The 16,643-nt window shown below is 53.6% G+C and overlaps 1 protein-coding gene across 4 annotated transcripts in view; it reads left to right on the plus strand.

Annotated features, from left to right (window-relative positions):
- EMID1 (EMI domain containing 1) overlaps window positions 1-16,643 on the plus strand; it is a 106,591-nt gene that overhangs the window by 79,113 nt on the left and 10,835 nt on the right. For all 4 annotated transcript variants that reach the window (XM_032764634.2, XM_032764633.2, XM_032764635.2 and 1 more), the window contains exons 10-11: window positions 5,226-5,363; window positions 15,192-15,281. In XM_032764634.2, the coding sequence (XP_032620525.1) occupies window positions 5,226-5,363; window positions 15,192-15,281 (228 nt within the window). The remainder of the gene's footprint in view (window positions 1-5,225; window positions 5,364-15,191; window positions 15,282-16,643) is intronic.

Consider the following 16,643-nt stretch of genomic DNA (forward strand, 5'->3'; position numbering starts at 1 on the left):
TGACTGTTCCTGATCACTTTCCTCTCCTCTAAGTGCTTCAGAATTGATTCCTTGAGGACCTGCTCCATGATTTTCCAGGGACTGAGGTGAGGCTGACTGGTCTGTAGTTCCCCGGATCCTCCTCCTTCCCTTTTTTAAAGATGGGCACTACTGTAGCCTTTTTCCAGTCATCCGGGACCTCCCCCGATTGCCATGAGTTTTCAAAGATAATGGCCAATGGCTCTGCAATCACATCCGCCAACTCCTTTAGCATCCTTGGATGCAGCACATCCAGCCCCATGGACTTGTGCTTCTCCAGCTTTTCTAAATAGTCTCGAACCAATTCTTTCTCCACAGAGGGCTGGTCACCTCCTCCCCATACTGTGCTGCCCAGTGCAGCAGTCTGGGAGCTGACCTTGTTCTTGAAGACAGAGGCAAAAAAAGTATTGAGTACATTAGCTTCTTCCACATCCTCTATCACTAGGTTACCTCCCTCTGGGTCAGGCTTAGCCCAGCAAAGGATTTTGCCCCATGGATGATGGCTGGCTGGTCCATGGGAGAAGTTCCTTTTCTTGACAGTTTTTTTAGAGCTGGAATGTAGGAATCAGGGCAGGGATCTGCCCCATCCACCCACCTTTCTCCAGCTGCTTCAGAAGAAGATACTGGAACTCACCCAGTGGAACACCCCTCCCATGGGGGAAGAACCTGGAGCCATCAGTTAGAGGTTGGCTCATGCCCTGAAGCAGGAGGATTTGTATCCCCTTAAAATAAACACCCCTCTCTAGTGTGACTGTGGACATTCTTCTCATTCAGAGTCACGTCTAACCCTTTCTTACTGCTGCTCAGCTCTGAACTTCAGTGCCACTCTTGATATCTTGTGGCAATGAGTTCCGCCAGCTACACATCCTGGCGGAACTCATTGCCACAAGATATCAAGGGTGGCACTGAGGTTCAGAGCCGAGCAGCAGTAAGAAAGGGTTAGACGTGACTCTGGATGAGAAGAATGTCCACAGTCATTTGTCCTTGTGTGCCAGCCCTTGTGTGCCAAAGGAAGAGGGCTAGGAATGCCTTACTGGCCTTTTATAGCCTATTTGTTTCCTTGTACCCCTCTGTCATAGCCCCTCTTCTTTGTCTCCTCTCAGCAGCCCCAAACCTTTCAGTCTCGCCTCAGTGAGAATTCTCTGACCATTCACATTGCCAGTCTGTTTCTGCTGTCCCTTTTGGAGGCAAGGCAGCCAGTATGCAGTATCCGAGCTGAGGCCAGCACATTGATTTAGATAAAGGCATTATAACAGTTCCCCTCTTTTTCTCCATCCCATTCCTTTTGCATCCTAATGTCTTGGTTGCTTTTCGGCCCCCAGCTGTGCATTGAGCAGAGGTCTCTATGGAACTGCCTGTTGTACTTCCCAGGCCTTTCTCCTGAGATGCCCCAGGTCATTTGGAACTCAGTTAGATTGAGTTGTTCAAATCATCCGTCCCAATCTGCATCGCTTTGTGCTTGTCAGCACGGCGTTTCCTCTGCTGCCCAATGCCCTCGCGCAGTTTGGGCCCTCTGAATTTCCTCCCAGACCGCTCTAGTCTTCTTCCTCTTGGGTCATCTGCAAAATGCTGCGGCCTCATTGCTCGACTCCTTTTCCAGGCTATTCTTTATTTATATTACGGTAGCGTCCACACCCCCCAGTGTGCTAGGTGCTGTATGTAAGACATTAAACATATTTGTCAGTGTGGCCTAGTGAACAGGGTACTGGGCTGGTCTCAGGAGTTTTGGATTCAATTCCCATCTCTGCCGCTGGCCTGCTGGGTGACTTTGGACACGCCCCATCCCCACTCAGTGCCTCAGTTTCCCCGCCTGTGAAATAGGGATGAGGACACTGACCCTCGATGAAAAGCGCTAGCTAAGAGCTAGGGATTATTATTGTAGCAGACTGCTCTGGCCCTAGCACAGAGCCACGTCGCACCCTACGATGAACCTTTACCCAGGTTGGAACTAGCCCATTTAATCTCTTTGCCACTTTCAGACTTAATGCTCGGTCTCTTTGCCACTTTCAGACCCAGGATGGTGCTTTACCTCCTTCCCTGTCAATTCCTTAATAGGCTCGGGGGGTGAGGTCTGACAAAGGATTAGGAAAGTACAAATAAATAACATCAGCCTAGTCCATGGTGTGCTAATCCATCCTTGAGGGAGTGCTGTGCCTCCAGGTCAGGGCTGGGGATGTGCACCCAGGGCACTCCGTGCTCCCAGGGCATCTTTGGGGGAAGCTCAGGACTGCGTGGACCCTCCCCCTCCCAGGTTAGCGCTGCTGGGAGTGAGGCAGGTTTACATTGCCATGGAGATGGGATCCCCCGAGCATGTATGGGACGGGGTGCGGGGGAAGATCGGCTCCCTCCCTACAAGCCTGAGCCGGGAGCCAGCCGGGGCAAGGAGTTAATGCTGAGAGCTGCAGTTGCTCTTGGCATCATGTCTCAGAGTCCCAGTGCTCTGTGTAATGTTTATTAGGCTTGGAAGGTGTCCAGTGCGATGTCGCCTCCGGCCATTTGGAGTTAAACATTAACAGCCATCCTCCCCTAGGCCCCCACCAGCAGGGCCGGCTCCAGGCCCCAGCACGCCAAGCGCGTGCTTAGGGCGGCATGCCGCGGAGGGCGCTCTGCCGGTTGCCAGGAGGGCGGCAGGCAGCTCCGGTGGACCTCCCGCAGGCGTCCCTGCGGAGGGTCCGCTGGTCCCGCGGCTCTGGTGAACGGCAGAGCGCCCCCCGTGGCGTGCCACCGTGCTTGGGGCAATGAAATGGCTAGAGCCGGCCCTGCCCACCAGCTCCCCATGCAGTGTTCGTGCCCTGCTCCCTTCAACCTTGGCGTCCCTCTTGCATCTCCTTTCCTTTGTTCTCCACCTCCCTGCATCCTCAGGGAGGCCTGCGCAGATCCAGGCCAGCTCCTGCCCCCTCTTGCTGCATGCTCCGTGTCTTCTAATGGCCTGGGGGGAGCTGGATCTCCAGGGAGCACCGGAGCCATGGGGTCAGCAGAGCTGATCTTTGCCCTGCACCTGTGTCAAGATATGTTTCCCACTTCGAACTTTAGCGTCCAGAAAGTGGGGACCTGCATGTACCCTTCTAAGCTTAATTCCTAGCTTGGATCTGATAGTGCTGCCACCAACCAGAAATTCCAGTGTCTGGTACACTCCCTGTCCCCCAAAACCTTCCCTGGGGGACCCAAGACCCAAACCCCTTGGGTCTAAAACAAGGAGAAATAAACCATTTCCCCTCCTGTCCCCCTCGCAGACTTTCCCCTCCCTGGGTTACCCGGAGAGACTACTGTGACCCAAACTCCTTGGATCCTAAAACAGAGAGAAATTAGCCTTCCCCCCACCTCCTTTCCCCCCACCAATCCCTGGTGAGTTCAGACCCAATCCCCTTGGGTCTTAAACAAGGGGAAAAAATCAATCAGGTTCTTAAAAAAGAAAGCTTTTAATTAAAGAAAGAGAAAAAGTTAAAATTATCTCTGTAAAATCAAGATGGAAAATGTTTACAGGGTCTTCAGCTTATATAGACTAGAGGGATTCCCTACCCCCTAGCCTAAGATACAAGTTACAGCAAAGAGAGGCAAAAATTCTTCCAGCAAAATACACATTCGCAAGGTAAGAAAACAAACATAAAACTAATCCGCCTTTTCTAGCTAGTACTTACTATTTTGAACATGAGAGACTTTCAGAAAGATTGGAGAAACCTGGTTCCACGTCTGGCCCCTCTTAGTCGCTAGAGCGAACAACAAACAAAACAAACAGCACAAACAGAGACTTCCCTCCATCAAGATTTGAAAGTATCTTGTCCCCCCATTGGTCCTCTGGTCGGGTGTCAGCCAGGTTCACTGAGCTTCTTAACCCTTTACAGGTAAAAGAGACATTACCCCTTAACTATCGGTTTATGACAACCTGGGAGATGGTGGGGCCCACTCCAGAGGCTGTGGCTGGAAGCCCGCCTGACAATGAGCAGCCTGCTCCCCATGGAAGTAGGAGCAGCTGAGCATGGCAAGGCAGGTGGGGGAAGCGGGACAGGAATGGGATGGGGTTGCTGAGTCCCCGGGAAGGAAGGAGACCTGTGTGTTGTCTAAGCCCTCTTTGTCTCTCACTCACTGTGATTTCCCCCTCCCTGTGATTCATAATGGGGCGTATGACTTGTCACAAACACGCCAGGCTAGGTTTCCCCACCCTGGTAGTGCCGGAGAAGTGACCGGGACATAGGTGGTCTAACCTAGAGGTTACAGCCAGAGCCCAGCCTAGTGGTTGGAGCCAGGAACAGAACCAGCCCTGTGGCACTGCCAGGACTAGAGCCCACTGCGCACTGACCCCACTGGCTCCAGTGAGAGCAGGCTCGAGTGGGTGAGGGGCTGAGGGCAGTGGGCACCCCATGCAGAGCAGGGTTTGGCTCCCACTTCTGCAAGCAGCCCAGAGAGCATTTCCTCCCCAGGCCAGGAAATCAGCTGGTCAGCAGCTGGGGTTAGGAGGAAGCCAGTGCTAGCTAAGCATCAGGGGGGCACTGGTGGCTTTTACACCTTCCTGTGAAGCATCCAGTGCTGGCTACTGCTGGAAAGGGGAGAGGGGCCTTTGGTACCAGGCTGCAAGAGGGCCAGAGGAGGGAAACAGAGGGGCACATCAGGAGAAAGTGGAAGGGCCATTTCCACCCCTCGCCTTGCCCCGCTTTGCAGCCTCTTTGGCCATATGTAAGGGCAAAGTGAAGCACAGCTGGGGCCTCTGGCTGCAGAGTCGGCATTCGGAGAACTGCCTCATCCCCTGCCTGTGCAGGTAGGTCCCTTGGGGCGAGGGTGGGATAAGTCACGCATCCAGATCCGGGGTATTGAGGACAGTTCGGGGCTCTGCCATTGTGCAGCTTCCTCCAGCCAGGGCTGAGAGAAGGGGGTGGCACCCCAATCCCCAAGGCAGCACACGGCAGCTTGGGGTCTGCCCCACACAGTAGTGGAGCATGGGAGCTGAGCCCCTACTAGCACTGGCTGCCCAGCTGGTGGGGCAGGACTGCCTGGAGCCCGCTGCAGATCTGACCTCGCCCTCCCACCCAGGCTAAGGAAATACCCACAATGCCTTTCACTCAGGGCAGCCGTGCCCACAAGCATGGCAGCTGTGCTGTGCAGGAAGGGTCCCCCGCATGGCGGCCCTGCCCAGGTGACGCCAGCAGCTATAAAGCAAGAGTTGCTTTCGCTCAGCCCTCAAGATCTTTCCTGCCTTTATTCTTCCTTTCTAGGCCCCCCAGGTCCGCCAGGGCGGGATGGTGCAAGGGGCATCCCCGGAGAGAAGGGATTTCCAGGCCTACCAGGGCCCCCGGGACCCCCAGGGCCTCCTGCCCCAGTGGGGCCTACAATATCCCGCATCGCTGACCCAAGTAAGTAGCTGAGAGGGAGCGGGGAAGGTACCTGGTTGGAGACAGAGCATGTGCTAGGGGGTGCTGGGCTGCAGTGGGGGAGTCAGTAGGGGATGGTCCCAGTGTGGCAGTCGGGGGTGATGTGCCCTGGTGGGGCTGTTTTCCAGAGGAAAGATGAAAGGCCCTGCCTTCCTGTGCTCATTAAATGCCCTGGCACTTTACCAGCGAGTCAGTACGAACATGGCCTTCTGGCTGTGAAGTGCTGACGGGCAGGGGCTGGGAGCCGGGCAAGCTGGGCTCGATTCCTGGCACCGCTGGCTTTGGCCAAGTGACTGTCTGAGGAGACACCCAGTGGGGCTGGAGATGCATCAGCCTGTCCCTGCCCCGCTCCCCCGGTCCCAGGTGCTTGGGCTGGTGCTAATGCTAACCAGAGGTGGTGCTGGAAGGCAGGCTGAGCCCCCGGGTGCTGGGAGAGGGCGGGGTCAGATTTCACTCCCCCAGCCCCTCGGAGCTTTCTCTCCAGCAAATTGGCAGAGAGGGCTCAGTGTAAGGGCTCATCCCCCACATGCCAGCCTTCGTTTGCAGGCAGGCCAGTCGGTACCGTTGCACATCCAGGCATCAACACCCTACACCCTGCAAGACTTGCATGCAGCTCCCCCCACTCAGACCCACACTACACCCCTGCCCTCCAGTGCCCACATGTGGAAGGACCCAAGGCAGGCAGTGAGACAGGATGGCTGCAGCTCAGGCAGCAGGGCACTGGGACCGGCAGCCCAGGAGAGACTGGCTAGTGGAAATGATCACCGTAGTGTAATACAATGGTTTAGATCATGGATTCTCAAGCGGGGAGTTACCAGCACACACCCTCAGGGGGCATGAACACACTGCAGGGGTTTGCAATCACCTAACACCTTCCTTAATAATTTTGTGGGGTGGGATCCCAACCCCCTTTTCTGTTGTGATACGAGTCACTGTTGAACTAGGGGGATGTGTCTAGTGAGGTTCCACAGGAGTCTGTCTGGATTCAGTACTATTCAATATTTTTATTAATGACTTGGATAGCGGAGTGGAGAGGAAGCGTATAACATTTGCAGATAACACCACGATGGGAGGGGTTGCGAGCACTTTGGAGGTCAGGATTAGAAGTCAAAACGACCTTGACATACTAGAGAATTGGTCTGAAATCAACAAGATGAAATTCAATAAAGACAAGGGCAAAGTGCTTCACTTAGGAAGTTAAAATCAAATGCGCAGCTACAAAATGGGGAATAACTGGCTCCGCAGCAGTGCTGCTGGGAAGGATCAAGGGGTTACAGTGGATCACAAACTGATTGTGAGTCCCCGGTGTGATGCAGTTGCGAAAAAGACCATTATCGTTCTGGGCTGTATTAACAGGAGTGTCGTATGTAGAAGAGGAGAGGTGATTGTCCCGTTCTACTCTGCACTGGTGAGGCCTCAGCTGGAGCACTGCGCTCAGTCCTGGGTGCCCCCTTTAGGAGAGATGTGAAGAGAGAAGAACAACAAAGATGATCAAGCTGAGCTACGAGAAAAGATTAGAAAAACTGGGCATGTTTAGTCTTGAGAAAAAAAGGCCGGCGGGGGGACCTGATAAGAGTCTTCAAATATCTTACGGGCGGTTATAAAGAGGACAGTGATCACTTGTTCTCCATGTCCCATGAAGGTAGGACAAGAAGTTATGGGCTTCATCTGCAGCAAGGGAGATTGAAGTTAGATATTAGGAAAATCTTTGTAACTCACGGTTCAGCTCTGGAACAAGCTCCCAAGGGAGGTTGTGGAATCGCCACCATGGGAGGTTTAAGAACAGGCTAGACAAACACCTGTCAGGGATGGTCTAGGTCAGTGGTCCCCAATGTGGTGCCGCGGGCGCCATGACCAGCAGGGGAGAGAAGCCGTGGCCCCGCGCCTGCCGGAGACAGAGAACTCCGGGGCTGCAGGCTGTGGGTGCTGATGTTCTCTGTCCCTGACAGGTGCGGGGCTGCAGCTTCTCTCCGGCTTCTCCTGGGCTGTGGGCTGCGGGCGCCGGTGTTCTCGGTCCCTGACAGGTGCGGGGCTGCAGCTTCTCTCCGGCTTCTCCTGGGCTGTGGGCTGCGGGCGCTGGTGTTCTTGGTCCCTGGCAGGTGCGGGGCTGCGGCTTCTCTCTGGCTTCTCCCGGGCTGCAGACTGTGGGCGCCGGTGTTCTCGGTCCCTGGCAGGCACAGGGCTGCAGCTTCTTTCTGGCTTCTGCTGAGCTGCAGGCTGCGGATGCCAGTGTTCTCTGCCCCCGACAGGCACGGGGCCTGCCTTCGGCCCAGCAGGGGAGAGAAGCCAGGGCCCTGCGCCTGCCGGGGACAGAAAACTCCAGGGCTGTAGGCTGCAGGTGCCAGTGTTCTCTATCCTGCCGGCGACTCCCCGGCTTCTCTCTGCACTTCCCAGAACTGGCACCAAACTAACCAAGAAACAAAAACAAAAGAAAACAAAACCAAAAAACCCCACTCCGACTCTGCAGAATGGCCGGAATGCCGCCTCGTAGCATGTGCTGCCCCAGGCACGTGCTTGCTCCACTGGTGTGTGGAGCTGGTCCTGCATTATGTGAGTAATTGTTGGCACCCGCCACACTCTTCTGAAAACATGAATGTGCTGCTGGCCACAAAAAGGTTGGGGACCACGGGTCTAGGTTTACTTGGTCCTGTCTCAGCACAGGGGCTGCACTTGGTGAACTCTCGAGGTCCCTTCCAACCTGACATTTCTGTGATTCTATGGGAGCGTCACTATATGGCAGAAGTTGAGAACTGCTGGTTTAGATCACTGGGCATCAGGGCTCCTGGGTTCTCTTTCTGGCTCAGTGTGTGATCTGGGGCAAGTGGTTTCCTCTCTCTCTGTGAAGTGCACATTTAACCCTCACTATTCCTAGTATCTGTGTTGCTACACATCACTTTGGGACAGGAAGAGAAGGAGAGTGCTGTCTCCATTTGGAATGGAGGGCAGGAGCTAGCTCCTTGCAATAAAGCCCAGCGTTGATAACCTTTTGTGGCTAGGATCTCAGCTTGTGTCTGATGTGACTGAGACACTGTACTGGGACATGTCCTTGGGACTGGCTCAGGGCACCACCTGCTGAGTCCCCAGCTGCTCTTCCCACAGCGTCTGGGTTTCCCTTGGTGTGTGATCTCTTAGCCAAGCACCGAGCAGGAACCTGCCTACCCAGACAGTGGGTGTTACTGCGTCCTTGAAGAACCACGTACCTGGAAGCCCTTGACAGTCACTATGTCGGGCTCTCTGGTGCTGAGGCAGGCGGGAGCCGATTCCTGCACTCAGTCAGATGCAGCTAAAACAGTCCCATTGGTCTCGCTCAGTGTCTCATGCCAGCCTCCTAATTGTCCTTTGCCTGATGCTGTAGTTACCCTGCGTTTGCACTAGGTAGCTGCATGCTGACAGCCCCACAAGTCTTCACAGTGACAGGAAGGAGAAAAAAATGATGTGTTTGTGGCCGCATGGCTGGCTTCTGAGGGAGAAAGGCAGCTGGGGAGGTGCTGGTGCTGGAGGATTTTAAAGGGTTTTTCTGCTTCGAAACAGGGGTGAAAGTAACTTACAGGATTTACCGGTACTGCCGGAGTCTGGAAGAGGTGTGGCCTCTCAAGATTTAAAGGCCCTGGGGCACCAGCTGTGGCTGGGAGACCCAGACCTTTAAATCAACCAGGGGCTCCCAGCTGACGAGGTGGCTGGGAGCCCCCAGGCTCAGGGGCAAATTAAAGAGGCCAGGGCTCCGGCCGCAGGGGGAACCCCGAGCTTTGTGGGGCTGGGGCAGGGATTTAAAGGGCCCAGGGCTCCTGCTGCTGAGGGGAGCCCCAAACCCTTTAAATCCTGGCCCCAGCCCAGCAGCCAGAGCTGTGGCCAGGATTCAAAGGGCTCTGGGCTGCCCGCAGCGGCAGGGAGCTTTGAGCCCTTTAAATCTCTGCCATGGTGGGGATTGAAAGGGCTCTGGGCTGCCTGCAGCAACGGGCAGCCCAAAGCCCTTTCAATCTCCACCGTGGAAGCTGGTGCGATCCAGCACGGTGTACTGGCTCTTGCTGGTACGCCGGACCAGACTGGACCGAACCGGCTTACTTTCACCTCTACTTAGAAATATCAGAAATGGCAAGTCTGGTCTGCCCTGGCTTTGCTGGAGGACTCCTTGGTGGCATGGCAGGAGATGTATGCTGTGAGCTGTCACGTTTTCATTAAAGGGGCGGGAGATCCTTAACAAAGGCCCCTTTCTCCCCGTGTTGGTTGGCTGTTGGAGTTTGATGAACTGAGTGGGCGTTGGCGCACTAGCAGAACGCTCTCGCATGGAGCACGGGGCAGGCCCGCAGGTTCAGATCCTGGCCCAGCTGCTCAGAAGCTACGGGCTCGAGGTGGGAGTCACTGCATGAGGGTCTCTGGCCTGTCAGACCAGCAGATGAAATCCCTCCCTGTCTCCAGTGCCCAGCTTTTACTGCCATGGGATGCCCCAGTTCTCCAATCAGCCACAGAGTCTCCCAGGTTAGATGAGACTTGATATTGGAATGTAAAATATTTCTTTTTAAATAAAACCATTCTAGGGTGTCTTTCTCCATCATAGAAAAGCAAAAAAAAAAAAAAGCGGGGGCGGGGGAGCTGAGCCCAACTGTGTGTTTCCTTTGAGGCTCACCTCTGCCTTTCTCATTCACACACTGGGAGCCAGAGTCCCTAGCCCTAAGCTTCTGGCACCCACAGTCCTCATCAGATCCTTGGAGTGTGGCCTAGTGGACTGAGCACTGGACTGGGCCTCAAGCAACACAGCTTCTATTCCCAGCTCTTTTTGGCCTGCTGGGTGCCCTTGGGTGCCTCCCTATGCCTCAGTTTCCCCTCTGTGAACTGGGGATGATGACGCTGGTCTCCTTTGTCAAGCACTTTGAGGCTTCCTGATGACAAGTGCTGTGTGAGCTAGGTGTTGTTATTACACTTCAGCCTGTACCCAGGTGGACTGCCCCCCAGCGCGCAGTGCACAGCCCTCAGGGAGCTGAGCTGTGCCAGCGAGGTGACCCGGCCCCAGTAACCACTGCAGCAGCAGCAGCACTGTGCGCTGATGTGACTTCACTGGGCAGGTGCCAGTGTCTGAAGCCATGACTCAGGGCTGCTGACAAGGAGCGGGAGCCTTAGCTGTACCTCAGCTAGAGGTGTTGACCCCTTCACTGCTGCAGGGTCCAGTATGTGAGCGGTCACTGTAGGGGGGCCTGCCTGGGCTGTCCTGAGGGAATGTCAGCAGGAAGAGACCAGGGGTCCTCTCCAGCTGGGTCCCTCCATGTGACAAGGGACACAATGCAAGGCAAGGACTCTGATCCTGGGCGTCTCCTCTGCACTGGGTCCCAGATCAGTGGCCTTGTCTGGCTGGGAGGGAGGCAGAGCAGGGGGGCCAGGCTGTCCCTCAGCTGAGACTTGTGTAGAGCACCCCCAGCAGATGCTCCGCTTGCATGGCTGCAGGTTCCAGTGGATACATTTAATATTGGCCCTTGGCCTCGATTGGATTGGCCTACTCTGCCCCCTAGTGGCCAGATTTAGCAGCCCCCCTCCATGGGTTAAAGGGCAGTTCTGGACACATGCTAAACTAAAACCACTTGGCTTGGGCGTGGATCAAACCATTTCTGGGCAAGGCTTCCAGCTGCACGTGCGCAGATGCCTGTCTCACTGTGTCTGTTGTGATACAGCATGGCCAGAGGACAGCATGAGAGTGTTAGCAGGGGGCCTTATTCCCTGCCAAGGGAGGAAGGTTTGCTTTAGATTAACTAGAACACCTGTAGCCATTTAGAGCACCGGACTCCAAACCTTGACAACAGTGAGCAGTGCTGGATGCTTGCCAGAAGAGAAGGGCACGTCCACCACAATCCTCTGAAGCTTGATAGGACTAACTGAGCCTACCCCTCAGGCATGTCGTAGGGAGAGTGTTGTAATGGAGCCCCAATGGAACAAGGTGGAGGTGCAATTACAAGGTTGGCCTCAACCATACGCAAAAAACACGGTCAGAGCTTTTTGGGAGTAGTAGGATACTATCGAGATTCATCCCCATTTCACCACAAGACGGGCCATTGACAGATCTGATAAAGCTGCGGGCCTGAGATAGTGAAGTGGACGGATGCGGCGGAAGAAGCATTGCAGATTACGGACAGCCCTATGCTGCCATCTGGTACTCATGGCCCCAGACTTCGAGAAGAATTCATCCTGCAGACGGAGCGTCGAGGTGGACCGGTGTGTCCTTTCTCAGATGGTAGGGGAGGAGGAGCACCCCATCTTGTACCTCAGCCGGAAGTCCTCCCAGGGAACAAAAGTCGCTGTTGTTGAAAGGAAGTCTGGCAATAAAATGGCTATGGAGACTCTCCGCTACTACCTCCTGGGCCGGCAATTACCCTTGGTCTGATCACGACCCCGCCCAGTGGATGCATGACAGGAAGGAACGCCAGAGTGACGAGGTGGTTCCCTCTTTGCAACCTCCATTTTCGGTTCAGCCATGGCTGGAAGCCAACACGGAAACGCTGATGGCCTCTCACGCCGACACTGGCCTCTCGGCCCGAGTAGCCCAACCCCTTGGTGTTGAGGGGGGGGGGGATATGTGATACAGCATGGCCAGAGGGCAGCATGAGAGTGTTAGCAAGGCCTATTCCCTGCAAGGGAGGAAGGTTTGCTTTAGTTAACATAGAACACTTTAGCCATTTAGAGCACCTGACTCCAATAGAGCATCTGTCCAATTAGAAGCACGGCACTTCAGTTCATGTGATAACAAAACCCTGGTTCAGTCAGACGTGTGGAGTTGAAGGAGGGAAGGTTTGATTGGAGCAGAGTGCATGGCTTGTCAGAAGTTGGAGAAGAGAAGAGTTTGAAAGAGAGAAATAGAAAGTTTGAGGGGGCTGCTGCGGTGGATTGTTGAAGTCCAGAAGAACCTAGGTAAGGGACCAGTGTTGTGTAGAAGGGAGGCAAGAAAGCCTTCACAAGCTGGAGGTAGAGGCGAGGGAAGTAAACCCAGGTTTGATCGGAAGTGATAACTTTGTTTTTTTTTTTATATTATATATATGTTTTATTTTTTTATACTACCATTTTGTCTTTTTAAGTTGCCTTTTTTTTTTTTCATATTTCAAGTGGTTCCCAAACCCTCAGGGCCTCTGGTGTTGGGCACAGCTGGTTATAGAATGGCTGCTGTGGCCCAGGTCTCTCCTCTCCCATCCCCTCTCCACGGCAACTATGGAGCTAAATAAGAATGATTTCAGAGGCAAGCAATAGTGCCCTTGAACCTACCCGAATAGAGGGATCAGAGCTGTGAGACCCGAGCAGAACAGTACCTGGCAATTTGCACACACGTGATGGTCAGGCGTGGGACTCTGCGTGCTGGGGGACTAGTCCAGGTGAGTTACAAACCCTCCACCCTTAGAGAGGATGACGTGGTCAAGGCCCCTATACATGCCACCGTGCCCAGCAGGAGGCTACCCAGGATCCTAAGCAACCGCCCAACAAGAGGCGACTTAATTTCGCAGCAAGAGAACAATCAGGCTCGTTGCTGAGATCAGACGCTCGCTCAGGACCGAGCCCTGCTGAGAGACCTGGGTTGAGGGCCAGGCATAGAATCCTTACTGGAGCAGAATCACACTGGGAAGGGACCGGACCATACGCTAGCAACTTTGCTTACAGAAAATGACTACGGGAGGAGTGTGGAAGATACCTCTGGCTTTGATAAGCGAGCAGCCCGCCACTGCGAACGTCCTTATATCGGAGCGAGGGCCTGGCCCCGGAACATGGTTCTGTTATCCTTGCCGCATTTCCTGTGTGGGGGAAGCCCCGGAAGTCCTATACGAAATATGACTGCAGAGCTGCAGCAAATTATTCCCAGCTAAAGGCAGATTCCCTGGCAGCGTTCGATAGTAGCTTTATGACAACATAAGGCACTGCGAGCCCAGAGTGTACCTGAATGCGATATACGGAGACAAGACACCCCGAACACAATTGTTTGACCGTGATCCACCTGACCGGAAATGGCATGCGCCGAGGCCCATAGCTCTGAGGAGATGATGGAAGGTACTAATATTGGACTCGGTATTATCGGGGGGTATACCACCAGGACTCAGGACTTGGTGCTGTCCAGAATGACCCCCCATCTACTGTGAATGAGTTGTGTCGTTCTTCACCTCGTGGAAAGCAACTGGACCAGCCCGCGAACTGTTCCAGACCCCAGGCGGGAAGACGACGGCACCAGGAAGACCAGTCTAGAAACCCCTACAACCTCCTTAACCCCAAGACCCCGATGTGCAGCAAGAAAAAACCTCTGGAAAACTATACACGAACAGCGAGAGGAATTACAGATAGGTGATACTCGACAGCGTCGTAAAGATGTCAAAGACAAGGACTGGGTCGGTTGGGAGAGTGGTGACGGGCCCGCACTAGCCCACAGGCAGAGGTGGACAACCGGAATAAGGGGACAGGTGTTATGGAATGTCGGGATTGGGCTGCTATATGCCCAATGTTCCCAAACAAGGAGGTACCTATGCAAGTGTAATTGGGAATTATGGGGAAAGCAATGTGGCCTAATCAGCCTGGTGGGGTTACGTTTGACCTCACAATGGATTTTACCGACTGTAAATGAATGGTAAAAAAACCATACCATTAATAGATCGGGAGTGAGTCACGTGTCTGCGGAAAGTTGATGGAACAGACACACTAACCCGGGCCAAAGCCAGGGTAACATGCTACATGGCACTGTGAATTTACCCTACAATTCCTGTACGAGGATGGAGTATCCAGGGAATTACCACCAAGAGTTTACGCAGGATGTAGTCCCCAAGCTCCCTTACCCTGTTTGATTATTGGAGCTGAGACTCCCTGGTTTGAAGAGCTTACTGACCCAGTGGAGACACGGGAAGGGTACATACAACCCAGGCTGAGACAGAAGGGCCCCTGGGTTGGGACCTGGAGTAGAGGCTGGGCCCAGGTCCCTCCCTCTCCACTCCCCTCCTCCAAGGACACTAGTGGAGTAATTAAGAACCGATTCAGAGGCAAGCAATAGTGCCCTGAACCTACCCCAGAGAAGAGAAAGCGTGAGACCCAGCAGAACAGTACCGGCAATTTGCCACACCGTGCTATGGGCCTGTATGTGTGCCTCTGCAGACAAGAGTATCCTGCTCTTATATACCTCTTTTTAGTGGTTGAACTCAAAGTGTATTACAGGGGACGGCAATGGCATTATCTCCATTTTATAGATGGGTAAACTGAGGCACAGAGCAAGTGACTTTTTCAAGATCACCCAGAAGGTTAGTGGCAGATCAGGGAACAGAATCCAGATCTCCTGAGTCCCCATCCAGTGCCCTCTCCACTTGGCCACATGTATGGATCTGGGCATGCATGTCTGAATGTGCAGGGATGGGTATATGTATCTGAACGAGGACTGCTATGCCTGGCAGTCAGTGCCTATGGACTACACAGGCAAAGTGTGTGTCATTCAGACAGCGGCTGGAGCATTGAGAAGAGCCTGCCGCTCAGTCAGTGGGAGAAACTTGTGCCGAAGGCCCGTGCCTGACCCCTGCTGGTAACCGTGGTGGCCTGTGCATGCTGGCAGGTGCAAGTGTGAGTCTGATCAGCCGTGTCTCCGAGTGGCTGGCTGGCTGGCTGCTATGTCCCTGCTGTGCCATACCCAGCAGATCTGGCCCTCTGCCCAGATCTCGCTGAGCGAGCAGCTGGACTTGTGTGCAGTTGACCCACGCTCAGGCATGTTGGGCCCATTTCACTGTGGCTCCAGGAGGAAAAGCGGGCTCCCCAGAGTCCCTATAAGCCAGCACTACCTGGCAGTCTCCTTTAATCTCTCCTCCCTCCATGTCTCAGGGGACCCGCTTCTGTCAAACACCTTCACCGAATCTGGCAGCGTTGGCAACATGGGGCCTGCGGGACCCCCAGGGCCTTCAGGACCAATGGGTAAGTTCCCCTCCTCCCCATTCCTCACTGGAGCCCTGATATCCAGATAGCTGGTTACCCCATTCAGTGGAGGTCTCCCTCCAGTTCCCCACAGTCTCCAGGGGGCTTTATGGGATGGACTTTGCCCAGGGCAAGGCTGGCACAAGGGATACACATCTCATGGGAATGTGCCGCCAACTCATGGGTGTAACAGCAGAGATATGAGCCTGGTGCCAGCTGAGGGAGTGCCACCTCCGGGGTGCCACTTGGAACTGGGGTACCACTGAGCCCAACTGACCCACCAGCCTGGGATTCCTTTACACTGTACTGCTATGCAGCCTGTCAAGCTCATCCCCAGGCTTCAGACTGCACTTTACATACAAGTAGGGGGAGACACAAAGATGCTGAGATCAGCTCAGCTAAGGAACTGTCCAGTATTCAAGTGCACACCCCCCTCTGGAGTGTAAACCCCAAATTGCACCATCTTGTGCTGCACAGAGAACTGTACAGCTAAGCTCGTGGAATTCACCCCTTCCTTCAATGTTGAGAGAGAGATGCAACAGCTTTCTGCCCCAAGTAATGATTTCCACACACTAGTCTTAACCAAAACAAAACAAGTTTATTAACTACAAAAGATAGATTATAAGGGATAGCAAACAGATCAAAGCAGATTACCTAGCAAATAAAACAAATACGCAATCTAAGCTTAATATACTAAAGAAATTGGATATGTAACAAATACTTGCCCTAAATATTATTTTAGGCAGATTGCAGAGATTCTTGAAGGCAAACTGCACTTGCAGCTTAAAACTCCAGGTATTCCTTTCACAGGCCAGACAATTCTCCAGCCTGGGTTCAGCCCTTCTCCCCTAGTTCTGTCTTTTTTTTTCTTAGGTGTTTCCAGCAGTCCTCATTCTTGGGCGGGGAGTCAGTGAAGAACAAACCACGCTGATGTCACTCCCCTGCCTTAATTAGTTTTTGCATATGGTGGGAATCCTTTGTCTCCCAGTTTGATTCCCACACCCAGTCAGTGGAAAAACACTAGCATTATGATGGAGTCCAGTACCAGTCACATGTCCCTGTAGGGCTACCACAGCCATGACTCAGACGTCCCCAGGAAGGCTTCCCAGTGGGAGATTAGCATCTTCTAAGACCTATTGGTCTCCCTAATGGCCTCTCCTAGCCAGCCTTCTAGACTGATTGCATGCTGCCTAGTGGGCATTCCCCAGTGTAAACACATTTGTAATAGATACATAGACAATATTCCTAACTTCAGATACCAAAATGATACATGCATACAAATAAGGTAATCATATTCAGTAAATCAGAACCTTTTCAATGATATGTCACATGCCTTATCTTGCACAAAAACATAGTTATGTC

The sequence above is a fragment of the Chelonoidis abingdonii genome, chromosome 22, assembly GCF_003597395.2.
Source record: "Chelonoidis abingdonii isolate Lonesome George chromosome 22, CheloAbing_2.0, whole genome shotgun sequence".
NCBI lineage: Eukaryota > Metazoa > Chordata > Testudines > Testudinidae > Chelonoidis > Chelonoidis abingdonii.